At 46.4% G+C, this 24,320-nt stretch overlaps 1 protein-coding gene across 1 annotated transcript; it reads left to right on the forward strand.

The window, feature by feature from the left end:
• Nucleotides 1-556: 556 nt before the first annotated feature.
• Nucleotides 557-16,302, forward strand: LOC146858861 (keratin, type I cytoskeletal 19-like). Its single transcript, XM_085649466.1, has 8 exons — nucleotides 557-1,430; nucleotides 4,162-4,244; nucleotides 6,918-7,074; nucleotides 7,793-7,954; nucleotides 8,073-8,198; nucleotides 10,299-10,519; nucleotides 13,342-13,367; nucleotides 15,802-16,302. Exons 1-8 carry the CDS (start codon nucleotides 966-968, stop codon nucleotides 15,897-15,899), a joined length of 1,338 nt encoding a protein of 445 aa, XP_085505592.1. The 5' UTR covers nucleotides 557-965; the 3' UTR covers nucleotides 15,900-16,302.
• The last annotated feature ends 8,018 nt before the right edge of the window (nucleotides 16,303-24,320 follow it).

Raw genomic sequence — 24,320 nt, forward strand, 5'->3', positions numbered from 1 at the left:
CAGCTGCCGGTTTAAATCCCTGCATTGCTTTGGAAAGTGTACTTAGGAATGCAGAACTGCTGCATTTTTACAGTTTAGGGTTGGGATAAGAAGGTGTTTTTAGGCATTTCTGGGTTGCCCATCTTTCAAAAGTAGTTGATTGTACAGAAGCTCATATGTTTGTGGACAAACAGTTTCATACATTACTCCTCTCAAAGGCAGGAGGAGCAAGTGTGTTTCTTGGAGGGACTGGAGAAAGAACACACGTGTAAAAGGAGGTCCTCGGGCTGGGGTTGCGCCAAGGGGGTGAAAATATGTTCCTCTATGACAAACAATGGTTACCTGCTATAATGCATATTTGCCTATTGTGTGCATTCAAACTTTTCTACATGTAAATGTTGCACATGTATGAATGTTGTCAACAAACTGGTAAACAAGTATTTACTCGACTTTAGAGACAAGGAAAGGACCCTTTCTTTTATTTCCGCCTGGTTTGCATCGTGCTGTTGTAACCAGAGAGCACACAACCCGCCCAGACGGCTCATGCGAAACCAGAGAGGAACGTTAAAGCCTGTCCCGGATGAACAATGCGCAGGGCTGAGACAAAAGTGTAGCCTGGAGGTGCCCGGCTGGGGCGTGAATCAGACAGCCAGGCCTTTGTTGGGGAGCGGCAGGTAACCCGCCCCTTCTGTGAGCAAGGGACTCCTCACAGGGTGGGAACGGGCCCGTGTTGAGACAATTCCTTTTCACCCTCGTAAACTCATAAGGAGAAGGAAAAAAAATGCGAGACCTGCAAAAAAAGACACCAAGTTCCTGAAAATTGGCACCGACTTCAAGGCTGACGAATTAGGCGGGTGAGCGGCCAACGCCCGAGGCTGTGGATATAAGGAGACCCAGAGGAGGCGAAGATCCGCACTCTCCCTCCGTCCTCACCGCTGTTACACAGCCAGACTTAGAGAGCCCGGCTCGTGCACTCTCGCGCCACCATGAGCACATACAGCGTCAGCCAGAACTACTCCTCTTCCGGCTCAGGAATGGGGTTTGGGGGCCTGGGTAGCTCCGGCAGGGTGTCCTCCGTCTACTCGGGGGGCAGCTACCGGCCCCCGAGCATCCACGGGGGCAGCGGAGGTAGCAATATCTCCGTGTCCACAGCTAGGTTTGTGTCCTCTGGGATGGGAGGCGGGATGGGTGGTGGTGCCGGCTATGGCTTCGGTGGCTCTAGCTTTGGCATCAGCCACGGTGTGGGAGACGGTCTGCTGTCCGGTGGCGAGAAGGCCACCATGCAAAACCTGAATGACCGCCTGGCCTCCTACCTGGACAAGGTCCACTCCCTAGAGCTGGCCAACACCAAGCTGGAACACCAGATCCGCGAGTGGTACGAGAAGCAAGGCCCTGGGCCCTCCCGCGACTACAGCCACTACTACAAGATCATCGAAGACCTGCGAAACAAGGTGAGAGGTGCACCGACCATGGCAAGGTCACCGGGTCACTGTCTGCTTGGGATCATCCACGTGGTTTAGTTGTTAACCAGGAGAACTGATCCTGGCTTCACCGCTTGACTAAGCTGTGTGATTCTGGCCTAATCTTTACACTTCACCTTCCCTCATCCTTATCTCTGACAGAATTATGAGCACTTAAAATGGTTGCATTTAGGAATACATACCAATTCAAACATTTACATCCAACAGTGACATATAGGAGATTGATGTACACACTGGGGCAGATTTATGAGCCCCTTGCGCCACTTTTGCGTCACTTTTAACATGGGAAAAGTGACGCAAAAGAGGCGCAAGGGGCTCATAAATCTGCCCCACTGTATTTATATAACCACGTAAGAGAGATTAGAACATTGAAGATTTATTGAAAAGAGGTGTACATAACAGGTGTGGGTCCTAGCAGGGCTGACCCAGATGTTTTATCATTCTGAAGTCGAGTCATAAAGTTTCATTGAGACGGTTCAGTTTGTGGCATGTGTCTTACGTCAATGATCAATACCATTATTTTGCAAGGTGGCACTGTTTGCAGAGTCTCTGGGTATCTGAAAAACTTGGCTGGTTTGCAGTTCTGAACGGACAGTGGTGTGGAGGACAATCCCTTCGGCAGCATCTGTGTTTGTGGAGTGTACTTGTTACTGAAACTCTGGTTGGTCCTCACTGGTTTGTGAACCATAATGGACAACTAGTGACTTAAATACAATCATTGTGTTTTCTCAATAATAACTAAAACAAAGGGACAGCCATTAGTGATGACGCTTTGGCCAACCCCAGTCATCCTCTGAGAGGGGCCTTGTTTCCCACTGGGTACATGCACAATGCAACCCCCCTTCCCCATGCTTACGGTTGCTGCTCCGTGGGCACCAACGAACGTGCTTGGCGTCACATTCTCGAATCTTCTAAAATACCAAGGAGAAAGACTGGGCTCTTTTTTTTTCATTTAAACATATCCTTAATGCTTCTGAAGGTCGTCACATTATCTTTGAGATTCTGAGGTATTTTGAATGTAAAACTCCATTTGTGTGTAACACTAAAGAGAGGAGTGTGATCCTCTTGTTTACTTGTAAGTTGTGACGTCTCAAGACTTGCTCAGTTCTCGTTCTGTTTATTTTCCTCTTTTCTTACCACCGCGTGCCAGAAACAACATGAGTTAGAGTAAACAAAGTCCATGTTATTGAGTCCAGTACTTCCCGTTTCACATCATAAGCTAATCAACACTCATTTGATATAACCAACAAAAGAGATTTCCCAGGAAGGAGGGAGCTGACCCATCATTCAGGGAATGGGGCATCGCGATTGGCTAGAATCCAACATTTCAGGCGCCAAGTGGTTAGGCTTGCCAAGCCCGCGCGCTCAAGTCTGCGAAGCACATGGAATGGAAATTGAGACAAAACGGTGTAAACTGGACTTCATGTTACAAGATGACCGTGACTAGACACCTGAGTTCCTCTTGTTGTCTTTTTAATGATACAAATCATTGTTTTCAGGGTGGTAGTCCAATTGTTTGAGGTAAAATGAACTAAGTTTGCAACTTCCAGAAATCTTTATATAGTTAAAGAAAAGACTATGATTGAAAAATTGTTACCTATATCACATGACTTTACCTAGAAAACCTTATCTTCAAGGTAAATATGACCACTGCTGAACACACGAGTTGAACATCACCTTCCCTCAAAAAGTCTTCCCCTCTCAAGTACTTGACTTACCTGAGGAACAAATTGAGTCTCGAAACACAAAAGGTATTATTAAAATGAGGACAAGAGGTCAGTAGGTGGAGGGCCGCACGTTAACAACCGCTACCCCAGACCATGGTGCTTCCCTGCCTACTTTACTTATGATGGCAACGCCCCGGTTAGCACAAAGGCGCCTCCCTCCGCTTGGCGTGCTACATACAGAGGTCATACAGTCTATGCAGGCACTACCAGGATGCCACAAATCAGCATCTAATGGAGATGCAATGCTAAGCGTTCAACATCAAACTCAGCAGCAGTAGTAGAAGCAATGCAGTCATCACTTCCATTTCTAAGTTCACCATGAGGCCACCAGAACCCAGAACATTGGAGTCAATCACTTCAGTAGCAGATTGGTCCAGTGGCCACTGCTTACCCGAGCCTGGCTTAAGCCCTCCAACATAGCTATTCCCCACTGCTTCCACCCTTCTTGCACATTTTGCATTCGCCATGTTTTTCTCCCAATGTCTTCCCAAGAAGCCCCAGTCATTGGTTTGGCCTTACGATTTATGTGCTCAGTTTTTCGGGCTCCCACAGGTACATAGCAGATAGTAATCTAACGAAATAAGTGCCCAGTATGCCAGCCTCAACAAAGCCTCAAGGGCTGCTCATTGGGAGCTGTGTTACTATCTGTGACCAACAACTCACCCGCGATTCACCACCAAGCGAAGGGGAAAGTGAGTACAATAATGCTTTACTAGTATGACCTATCAGACCTCTACTGCTTTGGGATTGGGCCTAATGTGATGCTGGTCCACCCACAGTCACCCATGCCAACTAATGGGTTGTTCACATGGGTGCCAGTGGGTCTTGTATGAGTTACGCCCACTCCTCGTCCAGAAAGGATGTTGACAGCATGCCAGGTGACCCTGAGTATCCAATCTTCCTAGTGGTTTGTCAAGATTGTTACTGCCACTTGCTTTCACTGTTAAACCTTACCCTTTACCTTACACTTTCAGATCCACACTGCCACCACGGAGAATGCCAAGACCCTGCTGCAGATCGACAATGCCAAGCTGGCAGCTGATGACTTCAGGAGCAAGTAAGTGGTACTCTTTGGTGGGAGGGGGGACTGTGGGAAGATTGACTTGGGGCAAACTTTGGGATTCACTCTATTTTAATGCTAGATGTTTCCTTTTCTACTGCATCAGGATTCATATTTTCATGTTGTGATGTCTCACTTCTTGGAGCAGTCTCATCTCGTCCCACAGACTGAACTTGGGTCTCACACACACAGCTCCTGTGTGTGTGAGACCCAACTGACCCAACTGACTCCAACTGAGCCTCAAGTCTTAAAGCACATTCTGGTTCCCAGGCAGTTTATGTGATCACAAATGAACACATTTAATATCATTCCGTACAGCAGGGTCTCACTCCTACCACTCCCCAAGATTCCACAAGTGTCACCTGAATGTCATGCCTTCAAGAAGGGCTCTGCGGTGGCCCGGTTCCTTGGCCACAAAGGCATCACCAGAATGCCCACCTTTACAGCACACGTCTAAGACTCCACACGTTGTAGTTGAGCCTCAAATCTCGAGGAGCAACCCCCACCCCGTCAGCTTTCATGGTCACACAAGCATTAAGACCTACGTCGCAGCGTCTCACTCCTAGCGTCTCACTCCGAGCACAGTCTCAGACTCCCACATGTCTCAATGGAAGGTCGCATGCTGGCTAGAGTCTCGCCACGGTCAGCTTTCATGGTCAGTCATTGATAGAGCAGCATCAGGTTTAGCAGGGTCTCCCTCCTGGCGTACTCCAAAGACTTTACAAGTTTCACTCCATTCTCACAACTTGGAACACTCTCACTCTATAGCTCAGTAGAAGGAACTGGACATTTTCTAAAGCAGAAGGTTCTAGGTATGTGGACTCTCTGTACTCTGAGACACCCCCAGTCAAGAGGGCGAGAAGAAGGTCACATTTCACTCTCACAGCAATCCGCTTTTGGGCGCTCTCCCTTTAAACATCCGGCAGAGAGTGAGACCAACCCGCTCTTCTGCAAAAAGCAAATGCAAAAGCAAATGCGCCTTGAAACACATGCTCACAGCTGGCTGACCCCCTGGTGTCTTGCACCCCAAAAGAGAAGCATGTACTGGAGCAGTTTTCATCTCAGGTTTGCTTCCTTGAACCCATGAAGTTGTATGAACTCTGACCTGGAAGTACAGTCTCACTCCTGCCAGGAAAGATACGTTAATAGGGTCTCACACCCTGGACCCACCCGTAGTCTGGTAAACTATAATTAAGTGGTTCGAATGGCTGTGCTGTGGTCGCCAGGAGATCGACCCAAGGCATGCTCCACCCTCTACGAGTTGTGGTGGGAGGGAATGACCATGAACTCTCTCCTGGGTGGATAAGAAGAGAAAAGCGGGTGCGCCACAGGGAGCAGAGGAGAAGCTATCAGTGGTGCAGCAAGTGCAGTAGCACCAGGGCCTAGTGGCCGGTGGAGGCCACTGAGCCCTGGTTATTGGTGCATTATACTACCAACCCCGCAGTTGAGGGCATTTTCCTCGCTACCATTGTGGCCCTTGGTACCCTTGCTATGCCAATAACTGGGAGCAATGCCACATATCTGAACCTTGAGGATGGTGGCAACGGATACCTTGGCTTTGCCACAAAGGGGACACCGATTCCCATACATCACTGGATGGGCAGAAGCACTATATATTGGGGAATTGTAGCATGGCAGAGGAGTGCCTGTAGAGTGCAACCCTCTCGTCCCCATTTTCAAGGTAGTCGTATGTTGGCAATCTTTGGAAACTATTCTCTGCTTTTTTGGATAACAAGGCAAATCAAGAACAATGCCTCCCTTGTGACATACTCTTACGCTCTTTACAAAGAACAATGCAGCCTGTGGGAGACCAGGCTGGGCGCAATTCCAAGGCTAAAATTACTTCATCACTTATTAGCAATTAACTTGGAATGAACAGTGTCGGCCATTTTCTTTAGCGAGCATAAAGAAACTCCATGGCCCTGTTTGGTGGGCAAATAGCAGATACTCGTGAGTATATTTCTATCACCTGAGATGCTGCAGGGAAAGAAAGAGAATGGGTCTGTCTTTCTTCATGCCATGCTTCCTTATGCCACGTCCACTAGGGAGGGTGCAAGAGGAATATACAGTCACATAGTAACAAGCACAACAGTGTAGGTTCACATGGCTGAATAAACAAGTGGATTGGAAGAGACGCAAATTAGGGATTTTGTGTCCAGTCATTGTCTTCAAAAGGCTTGTTGGTGTGTCTCGCCCTCATGTCAATCTAATCCTTGACGTGTGATTGGCTCTGCTGCAAACTTTTCAAAGTCACAGACCAGCAAATTGTCCTGTAAGCCAATCGATCGTTGGGTGGAAGAACCACTGTCAGCCTCCTCCAACCTAAATGCCAGGTCTCCCCCAGACACTTTTGCCACAGTACACTTCTACAAGGAAACTTCTCACCACACTCATTGACACCCACTTTATCTTCCGTTTAGCTACCCTTCGTACCAACCATTGTTCTCTAGTCTCATCCTCATCCCTTTCTCACCCATCATGGAATATAGTCATCTCTCAAACGATCTCTCCCCTCCCAGCCAACAAGACTGGTGTAGAACTGATAACAGTTCAGCCAATCAGAAGGGATCCAGCCATCAGCATTCACGCTGCAGATTTTATCCTTCTGTTCAGGTAGTAGGTACTGATGGCTGCTTCTCACTCATACTAAACTGAGTTTGTTTCCTCCAGGTATGAGAGTGAACTGGCCCTTCGTAACAGTGTGGAGGCCGACATCAATGGCCTACGCCGCGTCCTGGATGAGTTGACTCTGGCCAGGTCAGACCTGGAAATCCAAATCGAAAGCCTGAAGGAGGAACTGGCCTATCTCAAGAAGAACCATGAGGAGGTAAGCAACATACATGAGAACATTCATGCACACAAGCGTGCTAACAAGTGAACGATTCTACCCCAGTCTCGCATGACTTTTATTGCCATCATCTGTTGAGAAGTCTCCTAATCTCCTACCAGACAAATCAGACTCTAAGCTTAAAAAGGCAACATAGAATGAAATCACCAGAGATTTTCTACCTTCAGTCAGTACTGGAACTAGACCAATTTGGCACTCCCTTCATCTCCCCTTCCCTCTCAGCATTGGTCAATCTGGTATATCAAAGAAGACATGCCCAGTGTGAATGCAGATTGATTTTGACCAATGCCTGATTACAAGTCCCTGCAGAAATACTTAATTATCCATGCACAGATACCTCATTGTGCATGGAACACATTTATAGGTGGTGCAATATTTATCACACCTAGTGTTAACTGGGTACATGCTCATACAAGGATTCTTATTATGTTCTCAAAGGACCACATGCTAGTGTAACAAACTGGTCTAGTACTCGACATTTTAGGACTGGATGTGCTGTGTAAGTCATGTAGGGGGCATGAAAAACCTATTCTTGGAGAAGCCAAGACTTCTTGTCAACTGTGCAGCTACTGTTGACTACAAAAAAAACGAAATGTCCCTATCATAGATTGTGGTGAGGAAAGGGATGCCACACAATAAACTGTTGATCCAAGTGCTTTTAAATTCCTGTGATCTGGTGATGTCTTTATGATTTTAGGAGATGAACGCCCTGCGTGGCCAAGTCGGTGGGCAGGTCAACGTGGAAATGGATGCAGCACCAGGTGCAGACCTAGGCAAGGTCTTGTCTGAAATGAGAGCCCAGTACGAAGATATGGCGGAAAAGAACCGCAGAGATGCCGAGGCCAGGTTCTTCAGCAAGGTAAGAGAAAGTCATACGATGACGTTAATGATTACAATTGCTCCAACCATTCCACAAAGTCATTGCAGGTTGATTAACAACAACTTACCATAACAGTGTGTTTCTCACCTCGTTTCAGACAGAGGAACTTAATCGTGAAGTTGCCACCCACAGTCAACAGATACAGTCCAGCAAAAGCGAGATGACAGACTTAAGGCGCACCCTGCAGGGGTTGGAGATAGAGCTGCAGACCCAGCTTAGCATGGTACCAATCACATTCTCATGATTTATTAAATTAAGTTGTGTTATGCATTTGTGTGTAACGCCTTCTCTAACTCGCCATTCTCCCCGTTTTTGGGGGGTTGAGAAGGTTTGAAGAGCATGGGAGTCTTGAGTGTTTCTGTATAACCTTAAACTTTGGCCCATTGCTGAAAACCTCCCTTCATTGGATCTGGCGAAGCAGCGTGGTCGTTGGAGTCTGTGGGGTTCAATGCAGATTGACATCGATCCAGGCTTAATTAAAATCCATTGGTTTTATTGCAATCTCTGCACAAATATCTCGTTGAGCAGGCATTGACTTTATAAGTGGTGCGATGTTTATCACAATATTAAACTCCCCATATATGTCCCTTGAAGAGATACATATCTTTAAGGTTAATAGATGTGGGGTTAAGAATAGTAAATCTATACTTACCTACATATATGAACTGCCTCAATATTTTGTTCTTCAATATTTTGGCTACGATATTCTGGCATTTTGATATTCCAGACTACATCCTAAGGAAGGTTCCATGACTAGTGAGTGAAAAGTATTGAAGCACAAAACCTGCACAGTGCGGAAGTGTTTAGCCGGACACGGTGAGGTTCAGTGGAACGAATCTCTTGCGATTCACAGTACAAAACATTATCCCTTCCGTGCCGTGACCTTGACATTACTGTCACAGCTTAGACATTCTAACTCAATCTCCAAATTTACTCTTGGCCAATAGTAATTGAATTTGAAAACTGGACACTCTAATGAAGGAATGCCTTTTTTTGTAGAGGAAGGGGGCAACAGATATAAGGTCTCTTATTTACACTTACCTATCTGTGAATCATCATACGATTTATAACCGTATCACTCAAGAACCAGAACACTATGAGGATCACTGATTCCAAAAGGAATAGGGAAAAGATGAACACGGTGGGGAGTACCAGCTCCACAATAGGGGAAAGTGTACTTCCTACCAGCTGGTGGCAAGGGAGCGTCCAAGCTCAACCAACGATAAGCTATTTTTAAAGAAAGTGTCCACAACACAAACTATGGCAAGGAAAAATTAAGGTAATCAACAGGGTAAAGAATCAAGTCTACCAATACCATATGGTGCTTGAAAAATGAATTATAACTTGTTGGCAGAAAGGTATTGGACAGGCACAGGGGAGATACAGTGCATAGTAGTCTAGGATTGCGACAAAGAAAATGTGGGCAGGGAGGACTAAGAAGATCAGGGAATAGACCTTGGGTTCACTGTCAGCTATCACTTTCAATACTATCGTAGGATTTTAGGAATTGAATCGCGTGAAGGAAGGTCAGAGGTTTCATGAATCCAGGTAGGGACTGAGGATATCACAAGTCTCAATAAACTTTTTTCTTCTGGACACAAACTTTAATAAATAGGTTTGGCCTCTGGTATAGATATATATTATGAAGTAGGTTTGATTATGCAACACTCCCAGCAAAGAGCACGGGTGATGTATTCGTTTTTTTGTTATCCGTTTCCTGTAAAATCCTCTGAATGGACCAAAACAAGTTCTTGCCTTGTTTTTCACAGATCTCTTCTGTTTTTGGTCACAGTTTCTCAGGAAACTAAACATATTTATGCCTAGTTTCATCTCACATGGCTTAGAGGTTTCTTTCCAACCTCCTATCTCAGCCACGACACAAAGCTCTAGTGTGACACCAACATATTGGTTCAGGAGTGCAGCCGTTTTGAGTATCCTGTTGATGACTCAGCACAAAATGGGCGCATTTGAATGAAAGCAGCACGTCCTATTGCTGCACATATACATTCTTCGGGCTAAATGGTGGTGGTTTCTTATTTAGCCACTTATAATAATATCGTTTTTCTTAAAGCTCCATTGTTTTTTTTCTTCTATTTTTGATTTGATTGCAGCTTTGAAAAAGCGTACCCTCTGTACTTTTAGCCGATGAGTGAAACATGTGTCGGCTGTGTAAACTGACACATCCGCCAATAATAAATAGACTCTTGATTTCAACCAGATCATTGTGGACTATACAAATGTGGTGGAATCTCAACTATAATATCTGCACGGCTGTAAAGGCATCTCTGTTATAACTTCTATTTGCAATTCTCCTTCCTTTTAGAAATCGGCCCTGGAAGGCACCCTTGCGGAGACCGAGGGCAGGTACTGCATGCAACTCAGCCAGATCCAAGCCATGGTTTCCAATGTTGAAGCACAGCTAGCCGATCTCAGAAACGACATGGAAAGGCAAAGCCAAGAGTACAAGATCCTCATGGACGTGAAGACACGCCTGGAAATGGAGATCGCCACCTACCGCCGCCTGCTGGAGGGAGAGGATACCCAGTGAGTGTAAATGTCCATTGCAGTTTACTTCTGCTTTGGGGAGTGCCTCAAAGATGGATGTAAAGTTATTATTTTGGGTGCAGATGCTTATTATATAAAAATGCATTTTAGAACTGTGGAGGTGGATGAAGGAAGGAGACACTCTCCACTTACCAGTGACTCGTCCCTTATCCACTCTCCATCACCTGAGCCTATTTCTTCTCATCACTAAATACAAATTTAGCTAATAATATATGCAAAACATTGGCATTTTCTCAATGCATGCAGCAAACTTAACTATTATTTACCTTTAACATTACCCAGTTTCCTGAGTAAGTGATCCTCAGGCATCCATGTAACATAGGCTGAATAAAGGATGCTTGTTTCCGGTCCAGGGAGGACCTTGCTCGGCAGTTCAGGCTGGACTGTTCCCATGAGGTACAGGGCCAAGACTGATTTACATATGCCAGGTCTAAACTGGGGTGGCATGGTAAGCAAAACAATAATGGATTTAACCCATATCGCTTGACTGGGGGTGAATGTTTTGATATGTTCTGTATTCTATCCATCAATTGTGTGTCTTTTGCTTTCTCGCCCTAAGTGTGTAGGTTATGCCCAGATGTGGGTACCGGGCTCACCGTGCCACTGGATTCATGCTATCCTGGCTGAGGAGGGGTGAAACCCCGAAACTGGTCCTAGAATGCTTGTTTCTGGTCAAGGGAGGATCTGGCTTGGCAGTTCGGGCTGGACCGTTCCCATTAGGGACAGGGTCAAGACTGATTTGCATATGGCCAGGTCTAAAGTGGGGTGGCATAGTGAGCAAAAGAATGATGGTTTTCACCCAGATCTCTTGACTGAGGGTGAATGTTTTGATTTGTTCTGCATTTCATCCATCAATTGTGTGTCCTTTGGAACAGAGCCAGAACCTTCAATCTCCAACCCCAAATTCCAGTTTGACCCAGGCACTGTCTCTGTTAATTTGAGGAACATCCTGGCTTACCGTTGCCTCTGAAAGGTTACGATGGCCGGGACAGGGTCCATCAGAGGTAGCCTAATATGGGACCATCTTTGCAAAAGTTCTGCTGGACCTTTAGAGGCATTCAGGCTTACTCATTAGGCAAAAGCCGAAATCCCAAATAAAGGCATCTGATTCCAGCTGTGTTCCATATTACTACCAATGGTAGAGCATTCCACCCAAAAAAGAGCAGACGTTTCAGTGTAATACTTCAAGATGCTTCTTTAGCACATGAGGCCAACCCGCCTCACCTCTGGCCACAACTCGTAGCGCCTGTCACATAAGGCTCCCAACTAATGTTTCGGTCCTTATGGGTCTCTGGAGGGCAGAGTAGACTTATGAACACTGGTCTGGGCCTCGCTATTCCAGCTTTGGGAACACCCACACAGATGAACAAACTGTCCCAGAGATGTCTTTCATCGTGCAAATACAAGACAAGCTAGGGAATGGATAGGATGCCTAAATTCCTGTTTGATGTCTAGCTGAATCTTTTGTCTAGATAGACTGAATTTGTACCTTAGCCGCCCAGAGACGTTAGGATAAAGCAATGTCATTTTCATAATGTATTCATCCAAGACTCCATCACTACTTTTTTGCTTTAAATATTCTCAACAACACACTTTTGCACATTTAAATTCTTTGAGTACTGGTATATAAGGTAACATAAATTGAAAGACAGCTTCTAGTTAGCTAGACCATCGTCTGAACACTGGCATATTTTAGCCATAACTGAGAAAAATGTAGGAAAAATCATAGGATTCAGTAAGATCCTGGTAGACCAGTATGAAGGCTTAAGGAATTTCAAGCCTAAACTTAATTTTACTTTTCTTTTTAATCGGCTTTTGGTTCCTTGTGAGTCTGTAACATGACAGAGATATGACAGATTAGGCATGCAGATGGAGTACCTGCGGCAGAGATCTTCGTGTCGCCGGTTGGTCACAGGTTGAGAGATATCCAGGGCCAATCCAGGCATCCAACCTTCTGTGATCAGTTAAATGAGTTGGTGAATCATAACAGTTATCTTCATAGTAGGCACGCTATAGGTTTACAATATAAATAATAGAATATTCCATGTTCTCTAATATCCTGCCTAGAGCATAATGATTAACTTAATTATTTATTTCATAACTAACAAAATGTACATATCTGAGTATCCATACATTCTCTATCTACTTTGAGCTAGTTCTGAAAAACAAATTAAATATCATGAAATATGAGGTGAAGATTTGAAGGGAGTCTCACACCATCTGCAAATAAAAAGCACCTGGGCTAAGCAGAGACCTTCCGAAGAGTGCAATCATCTACCATAGGTGTTCAGACTCAACATCACCCTACTGCTTTGAAGGCACTTTCCAAAATTGCTGCCCACACTTACCTGCAGAAACCCATCAGAAGCAGTAAGTACAAACCCCCCACCCCCCAAAATCAACCAGACATAATATGTCTCAACTTGCTTAGCAGTCTGGTGAAACTCAAAAATGGGAGCAAAGCAGGGAATATGTGTGTTCTTAGTATCACTTTCCAGGTCCAATGGTGGTCAATTTTTCTAATATGAAGTACAAAGTTATTCGATTTCTTAGCAGCCATTTGCAAATACACTGTGGCCTCCAGCCCTAAACCTCTCCAAGTCATGGTGACTGCATACATGGCATTCATCTTTGGTCTTGTTGTGAAAAGTATGTTGGACTCCAGTTGGAAATCCATGTCTTTTAATTATTGCTTTGTCTGCAATACTATCCCAGTGTCTGTGTTTTCCACAATGAATCTATTATATCCTCCGCCTAGACAGCCTCATTTCTAATGTTTCACAAATTCTCTCTCCTTCTAGGCTCTCATCCAGGGCTACCAAAGATGGTAAGGAATTTTCACCATACTTAAGTCGTTAATAGTTTTTTCCTAATAATTATTATTATGTAAACTGGATCCAACATTCTCTATGGAGGGAACATTCCCTTCCCGATCTTGGCACACAGACCAAAGGACAAAGAGTTTTGAAAGACTGTTGCGTGTTAACCACAGGGAATAGAGTACTTCCTCTTTTACAAAGTCTCCCTGGCTCTTTTATGTGTGGAATATGGATCTCTTTGTGAGTTTATTAAATTATTGTTTAGGTAATTGATAAAGGGATATTTTGGAGTTAATAGTTCACCGAGTTTTTGGTTTCCCATTGAATTTTGGTAGCTTTAGTATTTTTTCCTGTGGTGAATGTAAGACTCAAGTATCAGAATGTAAAGCAGAAGCAGGACTGGGTGAGCTTATTATAACACCTGTCATGGGACAATTTTAGATCTCTTATAGTTTGGATTGAGTTTTATGGACAATTTCAAATGTTTTCAATCATACATAGGGATTGTAGCTCCCCTTTATAAGGATAAAATATTTTCCTCTCCTGATAAGTGTGTTTAGTTTTTCCCTATTAAAATGTTACCAGCTGACTCATGGCCGCTGTCAACACCATCTTTTAGTGCATGCTTTCCTTTCAACATTTAGTAGACACTGTTCAATGGTGGGAACAAGGACTAAGGGTTCCCAGAATGCATTATATTGGTGACCCTACTTTAAAATCACATGTTGTGATTTTAGCAAGAGTATCCAGGAACCACTGCATGCGTGTATATCTTTTTTCTGTTGTTTATGCAGTTTGGGCCTCTCATTTGTGCACTACTTGGATCTTCTTCCTTGAATTTTTGGTGTTTTAAAATGGCAATTATATTTTTCCCTCCTAATAGTTTATATCTTTGTGTTTATTTTGGACTTCTCTTTCAAGGGTCCTAATATTTGGCTCCTTTTGTCATCTCTTATATACATTATTTTGGTTCTCTACATGATATACTGGTTCTTCTATATTGATTGTGCCATTGAATAAGATGCTGTGTTGCTTCTCCAACGATATTGCCCTATTGATTTTACAGGACAAATAAATAACAAGACAAAAGAATACATTTAGGAACTAGTATCACAAACAGTATACTGAACTCAGGCAATCAGCAGCTGTGTCCGCATTGCTCTACTGAAATCACAAGTCTATAGATCATGTTGTTTTGTTTAAACTATGAGAGCATAATGAGAACGTTGGTGTCTACTGTTGGCATCAGATCCCCAGTGTTGGTATTGACCTGTTGATCAAGTGAATAAAAATAAGTGCCCGAAAAGATGGGGGGTCTTCAGGATAACCACTGACTACATAAATGATCCCTATTTGGATGTATTGTACATACATTTATCTCATATGGATAGCTTGGAAATGTGGCATTATTCTGGCCCACGAAGATCAACTTTGATCTGTACTTTTCAGGACCATGATCTACCGTGAGGATATTAGTGCCTGCAGTGGGAACCAGATACACGATATTGCGATTAGGTTGTGATTCAGGCTAGTTAAAAGGAGGACGGGGCATGTGTAATGCAAAATGGTGTTATGCAAAATGATGTAGTGCAAAATGATGAGATTCCTTTAGCGCTTTTTGACAATTTGCAAAGTTTTCAAAAGTAACAAAATTGGCATTTTTGGCTGCATGCCTAAAATCAATATGGGTTGAGGGTCTATATGCAGACAATCAGTCTATGTATATGTTGGTCTCTCCCTTTCCAATATTATCAGTTGCATGTGCGCATACACATTTTATAACTCAAAGAACATAGTGGGATACTGGACTCCGCTGCTGTCCTTGGGCATAATGCCCAATCTACGCTATCATGAGGTGTGCAGATAATGATTTCAATGCATTATCCACCATGGACATTATGACAAATAGCCAAGGCAATCATTTTTGCACACCTCTTTCTTAGGAACATTCTACATATTTTCTTTAAGAATTTCTTCATTATTAATATGCATTATATTGAAAATATGAATATTAAGGTTCCCACTTTCCATTCTTATTGATTTCTGTATTAACACACACTGAAAACAGCATGTTTCCTCCTTTGTCTACATTAATAAAACGAGAACATTCGGAAATCTGATTTTCCTTTTTAGTGTCTCTCCACGTAGTCCATCATGACTTGAAGTCGAATAGTAGTGAATCTTATTAGCAGCATAGGGTGTTACAATTAAAGTATGACATTTTCTAATTCATTTTAAATAGCTCTAGAGGTTTGAACATGCTCATTTTTTCATCCTTCAAAACAAAATATAGATAAATCCCGAAACAATAAAAAACTTGGATAAATACAGATTGAAATGACAAAATAAATACTATAAACTTTCATGCATATTTATTGTGTACTATGCGTTTGGGTTTCTGATACTATAGCAGCAGTTCATGTTGTACTTTTTTCACAACAGTGCTCCAAACCACCCGACAAGTCCGCACAATCCTCCAAGACACCGTGGATGGGAAGGTTGTCGCATCCCACGAGAAAGTCCACAAATCTGCCTACTGAGGGAAACATGAAGAGATCTTGAAGGACCCAAGCTGGCAAACCCTTGGCGCATGACTGGTTGAAAACTACAGTTGTCCATCACAGAGCCATCCCAAACCCTATGGATAGTCCAGCTACACCGGAGATCCTCTAAAATGGGTCCTTCCCATAGAGTTGCTTCCATCTTCTTTCTTGTCTGTCTAGAGACGGGGGAGCCAAACACAGCATAATGCAACCCTGCAGTTTAATCATTCTCAGCTTAATCAGGATGGACCCATCGCCTGGCAACAGCTAGCCATCTTCCACAGGTTTCCACCGCCTCGTCTGCCTCTGTCATGCGCAATCCAGATTGCTACTTACATGTAACCTGGACCTACACAGCATCTTCAGCCAGTTTAATAAACGTTCTCATCTGACTGTTGCACACCAGTGTCTTGTGTCTATTTTTGTCACCAAGTGTCTCCTGCATGGATGTGTTAATCATCTAATGGTTGTTCTCACACAGGGTTGTATTTCTGCACGTCCCTAGTCTGTGAAATAAATGTACTGAAATGTATGATAATGTGGAGCGAGCATTTGACTATTTAATTCATACTCTATCAGAGGCAACTGATTTTCACTACAGTCTAAACACCTTCGCTCCATCTTCCACCTTCCCCAAAGCTTGAGCACCCCAACCCTGCTTTCTGAAAACTGAAAATGATGCTCACTTTTCCGCAGGTGGTGCAAATCACAGACTCTGAAGCATTTGAGGAATACAAACTCCACCCTTGCTACACTCTTCCTGGCACAGCTTCCTCTAATAATAATAATAATAATGAAATAAATAATAAAGCGCGCAGCTACCTCAACTGAGGTGTACCGGCGCGCCTGGTCCCTCAACCCACATAATGTAGACCATTGCCTTCGAATGTTTCATGTGGCCCACCTGGCACTTTCATTTCACAAGCCATCAGTCCCTTGTCTGCGTCCTCGCTCTCCACCCAAGCCCCTTCCTAAAACATTTTAAATATGCAGCGGTCCTGCACCTGCTAAAAATCTGTCTCTTTCTCACCACATATAGGCTACTCCATCCTCTCTCGTGGGGTCCTGTGCTCCTCACTCCATAGGACAGCCCTCTCTCCTACTGTTTACATCATTAGCACCGCCCACCACAGCTGCCTCTCATCCACCCTTACTCTACAGCACGGCTATAGAAAGTACTGCCCGTGGGCCGCATGCAGTCCTCCTGACTCTTATTTGCAGACTCCCAGTCAACAGCAGCACTGGGCTGCTGTTCCCTTAACAGAGCAGGAACATTCGGAAAGCTCTGAAACAAATGGGCCTACTTTATTCACATGTTAACTAAAGTAACGTTAAAGAAGAAAAGAAGGTGTCCTAGACAACTTACCTTTAGGAATACCTTTAGTTTTAAGACATCTTGCACTAAACATTAAAAACATGATAAACTCTCTGCAAACTTCAGAAAAGTGTATTTTATTAACATGCATGAGCATTTTACATCATTTGATCAGATTATAGCAGTGCATTGAGAGGAATGTATTAGCAGTGATTATTTTCAAACATGATCTTAGAAACATTAAAGTCGCCCCCATTCTGAAAACAATGCCAGTAGTGAACCAAGAGGTAAGCCATTTGTCAGGTAGACCTTGTGTGCATTCTTGATTGTTATATACTTGGAACATTATATTTTATTCAATAAAACACCAGAGAAGGTTTTGTGCAGCACATCCGCTGAACTCATATATTTCAAGGGGCTCTCAAATGTGGTAATGAAGAAATAGGCGACAAAGTGAAATTAAACAATTGCCAAGGATCACACTAGTTCGTTAAGTAGGGAAGCCAGGATTGATACCATGTTTTCTGGTTTCACATTTTTCAATTCAGCCACCAGATGAGTATCTCTTTCCCGCTCATGTTTTACATTAGAGGTTAATGCTTTGACTTTAATTTTTGGTGCATGAGAATGGAGCATAGGTGGCAGACAGAAGTCACATAAAGGCTCAGGGGCAGATTTACGTTTTCTGGCTCATCCCTGCAAATCAGTAGGGTTGCGCCAGGAAAGATGCGAGATGCAAGTTTACCCTTGCGCCACCACAGATGCGCCGCACTTAGAATGCAGCGCATCATGGCGCAAGGTTAAACAGATGCGTGTTGCATCTGCTGGCATAAGGTTGGCGCAGTGCTGGAGTTGCGTTGTGGGCGCGACGCAACTCCAGCACTGTTCCAACCTGGCCTATCCTCAACATGGTGTGTCATGCCTTACGCCTGCTTCAAGCAGGCGCGAGGGTTTGACGCAGCGGCGTCGGAAAAGTGACTGAGTGAAATCTTATAGATTTCACTCAGGCACTTTTCCGAGGCGTTCCTGCGACGGAACGCCCCCCTCGTGCCAGAACGCCCAAATGAAACCTGATGCAGGTTTCATGTGGCGCAGGGCTTTACAACGTGACGCATCTCCCTAGATGCGTCACGTTGTAAATAGGGCCCAACGTGGCGCATGGTTTAAGCCACCGCTGTGTCACAGAAGTGACCAAACGGCGGCGCAAATGTGGTGCACGGGGCTCGTAAAGCTGCCCCTCAGTTTGTTGTCTACATCATGCATCTGATTCGTGGCCCCTTACACCCACCATTCCTCACTCGACCCTCACATTGCAGTGATTCACCAGGGAGTGAAAAATTTCTCCTGCCTAATAAAGATCTAGGAGTCAAGAGGCTTTGCCTCCTTTTGCAAAGAGGCATTTTGGGATGCAATAGATTACAATGGTAGTTACAAGCATACAAGGGAAACCTCAGAGTCTCTAGGGACCTGTGGTATGTTAGTTTAGTGTACAAACAATGATCCCTAATGGGAACTATACAGAAAGCCGAATGGTAATTTAATGTACAAATAAAATGCAAAAAAGCAAAAACGTAACACACAACAGATTGGGTACTAGTGACAAACATGCTTGGCGGTCTTTGAAGAGTGATTTACATGTGTGATACAAGTGATAAAAGTGCTTATCAATACACACTGGGAGTGGGGAAATAGCTGAGACGGTGGCAACATACTATGAAAACATGTACACATCCATGTCCAGTAGGTCGGGGGGGGGACTGCATAGCACTCCTGGCGGTCTTCACATTGGAGGTCCTCTCTTATGAAGAATGGGAGAATCTGGCTCATGACCTGATGGTAGAATAAATTGAGGGGGCACTCAGGGGGCTACAGTCGGGCAAGGCGGTGGGACCTAATGGCCTCTCCCTTGACTTGTTTAAATGTGTAACCCATAAAATCGCAGCTCACCTCCTCAATATGTATCTGGCTGGAAGAGATGCAGGGACCCTCCAAGCGGACCAGAGAACACAATTGCAGTAATCCCCAAAAAGGGTAAGCCTGCAACGGCCTGTAGTTCGTACCTCCCTATATCCCTGCTCAACATGGAACTTAAAGTACTGGCTAAGGTTCTGGCAAATCGACTGTCGGACGTTATGACATCACTGATCCACAGCACTGATGGGAATGTGCTGAATATCCGGTTACTGCAAATTGCCATGCAATCCCACTTAAGATTGCTATTGTCTGATAATAAAAAAATATTATAAAAATGTGCTCCTTGTTGTTACATCTGCTTTGGAAATACAGCATTGTTTAGTAATGTTTTGAAACGGTAGTGATTTTTTCCTCTCTAGCTCCGCCCCCACTGATCCCGCCCCCTACTGACCCCGCCCCCACCGGTGCGGCCCTCAGCCACAAACCACACTGTAAATTTGGCCCCCGAGAGAAAGTTTGTGAGTACCCATGCTCTACAGTATTCTGGATTGTGGATCACGACCTACTGCTGTCCACCTTGGCTGCCCCGGGCATCACAGGCTGTTGCGAGGCTCTTCCTCATCTTAATTTTCTGGACGCTCATTCATAGTACGAGGGGCTTCGTGTTGCTCTCTCCTTTTAGGTCACCCTGAGAGATCAGTGCCGGGTACTCGTAGGCCACTGGAGTGCACCCACAGCATCGTTTGCGTGGAGAGCGCCAGCAACGCCCAAATAAAGTAAATGTTACCAACTTTTTAAATAATTAACCCTTCCTCTTAACTTTTTGTTTCTTATCTTGGATGATGTATTGACCTAAGCTCTAGTGGTTCCGGTGTAGTGACGATGCATAGCACCAGAACACTCCCAGGATTAACTAAGCGCTTAAAAAATATAACTAATTCATTCATTCATTCATCCTTTCATCTTCCTGGGTCTACTCTCTTAAACCACTCCATATCCCCTGTCCTCTGTTTTATGGGGATTGCCCTATCTTACCCTCCCCCTCGTCCTTCCTCCAATCATACATCTTCTGCTGCCTCACAGCGCTTGGTTGATTGCCGCCGACCACGGCCCCCGCAGGGGACCACTACAGCGGTCGGCGCCCTAGTACCACCGGGGCACCAGTCACCCCTCCCCACCCCCTCCCACAGGGAGGGGGTGGGGACGCTGACCGGTGTCCCCCTCCTCGAGCTGGCCGGAAGTGACGAGCAAGCACGTCATTTCCTGGCCCCTGTGGGGAGGGGGAGGCTATTTAGCCTTCCCCCACCCTCCTGGCGACCTCTTTGTCGCCCACCACGCCCACAGTCAGCGACAGATAAAGTATCAGCGAGTGGGTAACAGACACCAGCTCTACAGCAACACCGTGCCCTGGGAGCACGCACGCAGCGCTAACACACAGATAAAGTATCAGCGAGTGGGTAACAGACACCAGCTCTACAGCAACACCGTGCCCTGGGAGCACGCACGCAGCGCTAACACAGAGCTCCAACCATAAGGGTGCCGAGTAGCAAAATACAAGTAAATAGGTTCAATAAGGCGGGCCTCTGGCCTTACAGCGGTGTGAAATCACTTTCATGCAGAGGTAGGCCCAGGTGAGAATGGGGCATTTCTAATGTCCGGAGGACCATCGCGGTTGGTGGTATCTCCCAGCGGTGCCACTGGTCATGACACTTTTACCTCATTTAGGGGATGCGGACAGCCAACATATGGTGCTGCCGTCCCAATAGCTGGGGTGTCAGCGGGCCAAACGCAAGGGGACATTATGTCAATAGAACATTTGGCACGCCCAGGGTGTCACTAAAACTCGGCTTCAACGGAGCAGGAATCTGGCACCGCTGGGGATGCTCTGGGTTTGCGGGGGGGCACCCCCCTGCCACCCTCCTAATGGGGAGCATGATGGGAGGGGCGAAGTAGGACTTAGTCAATCCTCAATGCTTGAACTTTACAGATAGCGCGCAATGCTTAAACCTGACAGATTCCCGAAGCTGGTATGCCCAGGGGGTTTCTTCACTGAGGGATCTGTAGGGGCATAATTCCCATAAGGAATAAGGGATGGTGGGCAGGGGCAAGAGTCGCCCCTTGCCCATGGTCACGCGCTGTCAGCCAAGAGCACTCCTGTGCTCCAGGTTTAGCAATCAGAGGGGACGGTCCAAAGGTTAAGTAAAACCCTTCTCGCCATAATAGCCAAAGCAGGCAGGCGGGTGGGGGGAGTGGCACCTAGTAAGTGGGCTGCTGTCCCAGAGATGGGCACGCAGGTTCAGGCACACCCGGTGCGGAGGGCGGCTGCTAGGTGAGATCATCAAATTGATGGTGCTTGGCGAGCCGGGGTGCCGGCATCCTCCCGCCCAGATTAGCGAAGAGGTGTAACTTTCCCGCAGGGAGGTGAATAGTTATTGGCACAGCTTCTCAGGCCCCAACGGGTCCTTTGTTTCAGCAGACACTATCTGACCCGGGATAGCGTCCAGGGCTTTGGGACATAGATAGGGCCAGCTATAACACCAGGAGCTATAATGCTCACTGGTAAGTCTTGTGCCTGTGGTGGTAAAGGATCTCACAGGAAAAGGTTTGAGTCCCGCTAGCACTGTCAAGTGTCATAAGGTGGCAAAAATTTCAAACTCTTCTTTCTGCAGGGATGGTTCCCTTCCAGCTAGTTGCAGGAAGCCCCAGTCTGGAGAGGTTGCAAGTAGGACTATAGCGGGTTGGTGGGGGGCCCTGGTTGCGACGGTGAGCCGCCTCCAGGGCTGTGGCGGAGATACAGGGCGATCTGGAAGCAGGCCGGTACAAAGGGTACCTCTGCGCGGCACCATAAGGGGTGCCTGAGCCAAAACCGAGGAGCCTCATGGGAGAGTCCCGGAAGCCGTGTCGGCGCCCCACTAGTCCTGCGGGCGGTTGTGGGCCTGAACAACTGGGGGTTTTGCTATGCGACGCTCCGCCCCGAGAGGGGGGGCGTGAGTAGAAGTTACCAACGGCACGTGATCGTAGAAAGAATCACCTGGAAGGCAGCAAAGACGGGCTTCGCTCCCGCGCTGCCCGGCTCATCAGGCGGGCAGGCGGCCCAGTTGGTTGCCTGCCCTTGGATCGCCCGTAAGATAACCCACCCATTACATATCTGGATTATGTAATAAACCTGCAGCAATTTTACCCAACTCAACAGTCTGTGTGTGTGTTATTGGGGTATGCATTTTGGGGGAGGGGGGACAGAGGGGTGCCCCTGGTGGTACTATGCCGCCGTCCACGGCCCCCGCAGGGGGAAACTACAGCGGTCGGCGCCCTAGTGCCACCGGGGCACCGGTCACCCCTCCCCAACCCCTCCCAAGGGGAGGGGGCGGGGGCGGGGACGCCGACCGGTGTCCCCCTCCTCGAGCTGGCCGGAAGTGACGCGCAAGCACGTAATTTCCTGGCCCCTGTGGGGAGGGGGAGGCTATTTAGCCTTCCCCCACCCTCCTGGCGAACTCTTTGTCGCCCACCACGCCACTTCCCTCCCTACCGCTTACCCGGACGAGGCATCGAGTGGGGGGGTTTTCTGAGCGTTGTAATGTTTCTTTTTTCGTTGCAGGCGGAGTTACAGGGCGATCTGGAAGCAGGCCGGTACAAAGGGTACCTCTGCGCGGCACCATAAGGGGTGCCTGAGCCAAATTCGAGGAGCCTCATGGGAGAGTCCCGGAAGCCGTGTCAGCGCCCCACTAGTCCTGCGGGCGGTTGTGGGCCTGAACAACCGGGGGGTTTGGTATGCGACGCTCCGCCCCGAGAGGGGGGGCGTGAGTAGAAGTTACCAACGGCACGTGATCGTAGAAAGAATCACCTGGATGGCAGCAAAGACGGGCTTCGCTCCCGCGCTGCCCGGCTCATCAGGCGGGCAGGCGGCCCAGTTGGTTGCCTGCCCTTGGATCGCCCGTAAGATAACCCACCCATTACATATCTGGATTATGTAATAAACCTGCAGCAATTTTACCCAACTCAACAGTCTGTGTGTGTGTTATTGGGGTATGCATTTTGGGGGAGGGGGGACAGAGGGGTGCCCCTGGTGGTACTAGAGTCTGTTTTTCTGAATTCATCTAAAACTGAGATAAACTACTTTTCCGGCACCTCTGAACCGCCCTCCTTAACCGACTGGGTGTCTTTTCGCTCAGACATGTTGTCCCGCCATCGTCAGCAAGAAATAGTGACCATATTTTACACATCAGTTTGTAGCTGAAGTAATTCATAACGACTCCTACCAAGAACGCCAGTTTCCAGGTGCTAAATAACTATAACATCCATCCACTTATCCCCTCACACAGTCAAGGTGTCAATCACCACATTAGCTCCAAGTAGAGCCGGCTATGGCACCAGTCTGCGGCTGCTGCTCCCTGCGAGGGAGACATTGAAAGTGACATTTTCTGTGGCCTTGGGCCACTTCACCGAAAGAGTCCTCACCTGGCAGCAGCAGAACCCTGTTTTGATGTCTTGTTAACACGGCCCTGCCCACAACCTTCTGTGACAGGAGACAAGAGGATGAGCTGACAGTTCACACTCGATTCTGGGCCTCTCTGCTGAGAGGGCAGGGTATTTGACAACTGTGCACAGCGTGCCCATGACTGTTCACAACGGGGCCTGCATGCGAACCTCTACATCACTGTGTATCCTCACGTACTGCATGGCATCCGCACACCAACCAGCATACAATGGGTATGCATGGTAACTTCCCCATCACCTTGCATAGCAAAGATGCACTGTAAACATCTGATCGCTATGGGCACGTGAGGTTTATGATAACCACTCCATCCGCACGTACACCTGATGAGTGCATGGGAACCTTCCCATCACCATCTATACCTGAGAAGTGTCTGGCAACCTCTTCATCACCATTCCCAATCTGAGGAGTGTATGGTAACTCTCAAACACCATGCATACCTGAAGCGTGCCTGGTAACCTCCCCATCACCATTCCCAATCTGAGGAGTGTATGGTAATTCTCAAACACCATGCATACCTAAAGCGTGCCTGGGAACCTCCCCATCACCATTCCCAATCTGAGGAGTGTATGGTACTCTCTCAAACACCATGCATACCTGAAGCGTGCCTGGTTACCTCCCCATCACCATTCCCAATCTGAGGAGTGTATGGTAATCTCTCAAACACCATGCATACCTGAAGCGTGCCTGGTAACCT

This window comes from Triturus cristatus, chromosome 3_2, assembly GCF_964204655.1.
Source record: "Triturus cristatus chromosome 3_2, aTriCri1.1, whole genome shotgun sequence".
In the NCBI taxonomy this organism is placed as follows: domain Eukaryota; kingdom Metazoa; phylum Chordata; class Amphibia; order Caudata; family Salamandridae; genus Triturus; species Triturus cristatus.